Here is a 4,440-nt window from a genome sequence, read left to right on the forward strand (position 1 = left end):
GGGCACGGTGGTGATAATTTATATAGTTTTTTTTTGGGGGGGGGGATATGTTGTTGGTTTTTTTGGTATGGACTGGAGCCACATAGTCTTTTTTTTTCGTACAAGGTCGGATCATCCTTTACTTCATTTAATTAAAAGGGTATATATTATATTTATAGGGGTGATAATACTTTTATATTTACCAAATAAAAAATATTCACTCGACATCCCTAAATAATAATATTTAATATTTTTTTTATTTTTTAATTAAATTTTTTAATATACATTATTATATTATTAAAGTGGGCCGTATGTTACTTTTTTGAAAAGTGACGAAGAAATATTTTTCTATGATTATAAGAAAGAAAAATTATAGTTTTCCACTGAGAAAATACTCTCATTTTACAACCTATTCTAGGAATATAATAATATATATTAATATTTATCAAAATATAAAAGGAATATAATTAAAATAATAATATATTAAATTGTAAACTAGAAGTAATTATTTCAAGCATTTTGAACATGGGTGGTGATAGATTCAATAAAAATATGTACTTAATATCTCAATAAATTAATATTTTAATCCTATTTAATTTATTTTTTAATTTAGAATATCATTATATTATTATAATAGGTTTAAATTAATATTTTAATTATATTTCATTTATTTTATAATTTAAAATATTATTAGTAGATGTTATTTATTTGGTTTTTTCCAAAAACTGGTGAATTTTTTTAACGATTTCTATTTGAAATCATATTTTACATATATGATTTTTTATTTTTGTTAAATCGTGAGTACGATTGACATATTTTTTTTAATTATTGGCGATTTATTTATTCTGAAACTAATTTTTTTATCCATTTTGAGAAAATCAAAATAAAAATTACACTAGTTTTCGAAAAAAACCTGTTTATTTTTATTTATTTTTCAAAGTAGCATATCGGCAATCTAGAAACAATGTTTTAGGAAGTCCAGATTTTATACAACTGTGGACGATGGTGATGAGACTATATATATATCTAAGCAGTCACCTTGCATTCCAACCGTAAGAATCATCATCACAGTACAGTTTGTGTAATAAACACTCCCAGCCTCAAGCCATGTTTATTTTCTACTTAACTCTTCTACTGTCCTTAGGGTTTCTCTTTCGTTTCTTCAACGGAAAACAAGGTTGTTATCACCATAACCATGCACCTCCTTCACACCCAATCATTGGATGCCTTGTTTCTTTTTACCAGAACCGCCACCGTCTCCTCGACTGGTACACTGAACACATAGCCCAATCCCCAACCCACACCATAGTCGTTCAACGCCTTGGCGCCCGTCGCACAGTGGTGACGGCGAACCCCTACAACGTAGAGTACATTCTGAAGGCCAACTTCGGTAACTTCCCCAAAGGCAAACCCTTCACTGAAATCCTTGGCGACCTTCTCGGGTGCGGGATTTTCAACGTTGACGGCGAGCTCTGGCAAGCGCAGCGCAAGCTAGCGAGCCACGAGTTCAGCACGCGCTCCCTTAAGGACTTCATCGTGAAAACGCTCAAGGAAGAGGTCCAACACAGGCTTATTCCACTACTTGAGCAGGCATCACGGGAGAACCACGTGATCGACCTGCAGGACGTGCTGCGGAGACTTACGTTCGACACAGTGTGCAAGGTGTCGCTGGGCTACGACCCGTGCTGCCTGGACCTGAACAAGCCGCTTCCGCCTCTTCTCACGGCGTTCGACACCGCGTCGGAGGTGAGCGCCGCACGCGGCGCGTCGCCAGTGTTTCTGGTGTGGAAGGTGAAGAGAATGCTAAACGTGGGGTCAGAGAAGGCTCTGAAGGAAGCCGTGAAGCTGGTGCATGAGTCAGTGATGAAGATCGTAAAAGCAAAGAAAGATGAAATCACATCTAATGGAGGAAAAGGTGGCACCGATTTGCTGGTACGGTTGTTGGAGGCAGGGCAAGAGGAGACGGTGGTGAGGGATATGGTTATAAGTATGATAATGGCTGGGAGAGACACCACATCCGCGGCGATGACGTGGCTGTTCTGGTTGTTATCGAAGCATGGAGTGGAAGAAGCGTTGCTTGTGAAAGAGGTTTATTGTGCAAAAGAGCGAAGTGAGGGTTTGGATTATGAGTGTTTGAAAGAGATGAAATTGTTGAAGGCGTGTTTGTGTGAGTCGATGAGGCTGTATCCGCCGGTGGCATGGGATTCGAAGCATGCGGGTTTTGCTGACGTGTTACCTGATGGGACCCACGTTAGGAAAGGGGATAGAGTGACTTATTTTCCATACGGGATGGGGAGAATGGAGGGTCTGTGGGGGGAGGATTGCTGTGAGTTTAAACCACAACGTTGGTTTGATGAAGAGAATGTTGATAAGGGGGTTCTGAAGTGTGTGAATCCTTATAAGTTTCCGGTTTTTCAGGCGGGTCCAAGAGTTTGTCTTGGGAGAGAAATGGCTTTTATTCAGATGGAGTATGTGGTGGCTTCCATCCTTAATCATTTTGTTATTTCACCCGTCTCTCATGAACACCCGCGTTTTGTTCCTCTTTTAACAGCTCACATGGCTGGAGGATTCAATGTCAGGATCAAATTGAGAAGTGAGAAGTGAGACTGAACCTTGAGTACTGCTACAAACGAGAGAAGAAATTAAGTGGTTAAGCTCATCTCCTTACCGGGCTACCAATCTTTATATGTATTTAAGCATTTCAATTTTATCAAAAATTAAAAAAATACTTTATTATATCTTATATGAATAAAGTAAAAAATGTCGTTTTTTCCTCATTAAAGCAATTTTCTAGAAAATTATTTTCAAGAAATTATATAAGTGAACGAATCGTGTCTCTCACCATAATTTTAAAATAGAAAAGTAGTTTTTAAAAGAACGACTTCAATTCCAAAGATTGAATTATCTAAACATATTTAGTTTTCTCTAATTTGTATTAGTGATTCAAATTATGTGTTTAATATTTTCAATCATAGTTTGATTGTTGAATATGGAGTTTCACTAGAAAGTATTTCTATGTTTTTATTTTGGATTGAATAATTTAATAAGTTGAATATATAAGGATAGGACTTAAGTAATTAATATAAATATGTAAAGATGAAATTTGATATATAAAGATGATAAAGAAAATACGTAAAAATTGAAAAATTAAGTTTAATCTAAAAAGTGTTACATTTGATATTTCAATTACTTTGCTCTTGCATTTGAAAACTAACATTATATCTTCTTTAATTCGCTTCACGTGGAATAAAGAATGAACTTTTGAATATACAACATATCAGTATCACACAAGTTTACTTGGATAAATAAAATTCATACTTATAATTGTTTGAATATATTACCTTAAACGAGAGGGGTGAATTGTTTAAGAGAGGTTTTTGAAATGGTTTTTTTGAAGTTTAACAAAATTCTTTTTATGAATCCAGAACAGAAGTCAGGTTAGCCAAGAACAAGAACAATAAAACAGCAAAGCAGCAGAAAAATAATCGGTTGTTTCTGCGAAACAATCGGTTGTTTATACCAGTAAAACTAAAAACAGAATTTAAATGAGTTTAAGGGTAAGAGAAAGATACACCAACAGTTTATACTGGTTCACTCTTAAACCAAGAGCTACATCGATCCAATCCCCAAAACACCACTGGGTAATCCACTAAGTAATCAAACCAGATTACAACACACAATCCACCAAAGCAGTAACCTTGAACCCTTCAAGAAACACACTCACTTTGGCAACTCACACACCAAGAGTATTGATCTTGACCACCTCAAGAGCACACAACGCTCTTTGGCAACACAACACCAGAAATACAGAAGGTTGAGAAGAGATTACACTTGTTTACAGAACAATCTGAAATCAATACAAATGCAATCCTATTTCACTCTCTTAGAAAACCCAAAGCTTTGATGTGAATGTTCAAAACTTGAATCAACTCTTTCACAACTTAAAAACTCAAATCTGTTTTTCTTACTTGTTTGAAAACATAAACAAACTATTTATATTTTCCAAAGATTGGTCAAAGCATTAAATGAAGGAGCGTATTCAGTTGAAAATCATTTAAAGCACATTGAACCACCAAAACATAATTCTGTTAGAATTTTCAAAGAAAAAATCGGTTGAAACCACGAAACAACCGATTGTTTGGTTTGGCAGTTAAGTCAACCAAACTTAAACAATTTTCAACTTTTCAAAAACTCCTAAGAGTAAAACAACTGGTTGATTCGACAAAACAACAGGTTGTTTTTCACTTAGTTGGAAAAAAACACTTTATTTCAAAAAGGATTTAAAACACATTAGCTTTAGATTCAACAAAGGAGTGGAATTAAAGAACAAGAAAAGAAACCAAAATAGAATTGTTGAATGGAAACAAGGAAAACCAAACAAGAACATGATACAAATAGTAAAAATGGAATGACAATGGAAGAATAGATGAAGGAAGGAGAAAGATTATGTGATCGATTTGA

General features: G+C 34.9%; 1 protein-coding gene across 1 annotated transcript; it reads left to right on the forward strand.

The window, feature by feature from the left end:
* The first annotated feature begins 1,086 nt into the window (after positions 1-1,086).
* Positions 1,087-2,583, forward strand: LOC137818981 (cytochrome P450 94B3). Its single transcript, XM_068622661.2, has one exon. It carries the CDS (start codon positions 1,087-1,089, stop codon positions 2,581-2,583), a length of 1,497 nt encoding a protein of 498 aa, XP_068478762.1.
* The last annotated feature ends 1,857 nt before the right edge of the window (positions 2,584-4,440 follow it).

This window comes from Phaseolus vulgaris, chromosome 10, assembly GCF_051622355.1.
Source record: "Phaseolus vulgaris cultivar YP4 chromosome 10, ASM5162235v1, whole genome shotgun sequence".
In the NCBI taxonomy this organism is placed as follows: domain Eukaryota; kingdom Viridiplantae; phylum Streptophyta; class Magnoliopsida; order Fabales; family Fabaceae; genus Phaseolus; species Phaseolus vulgaris.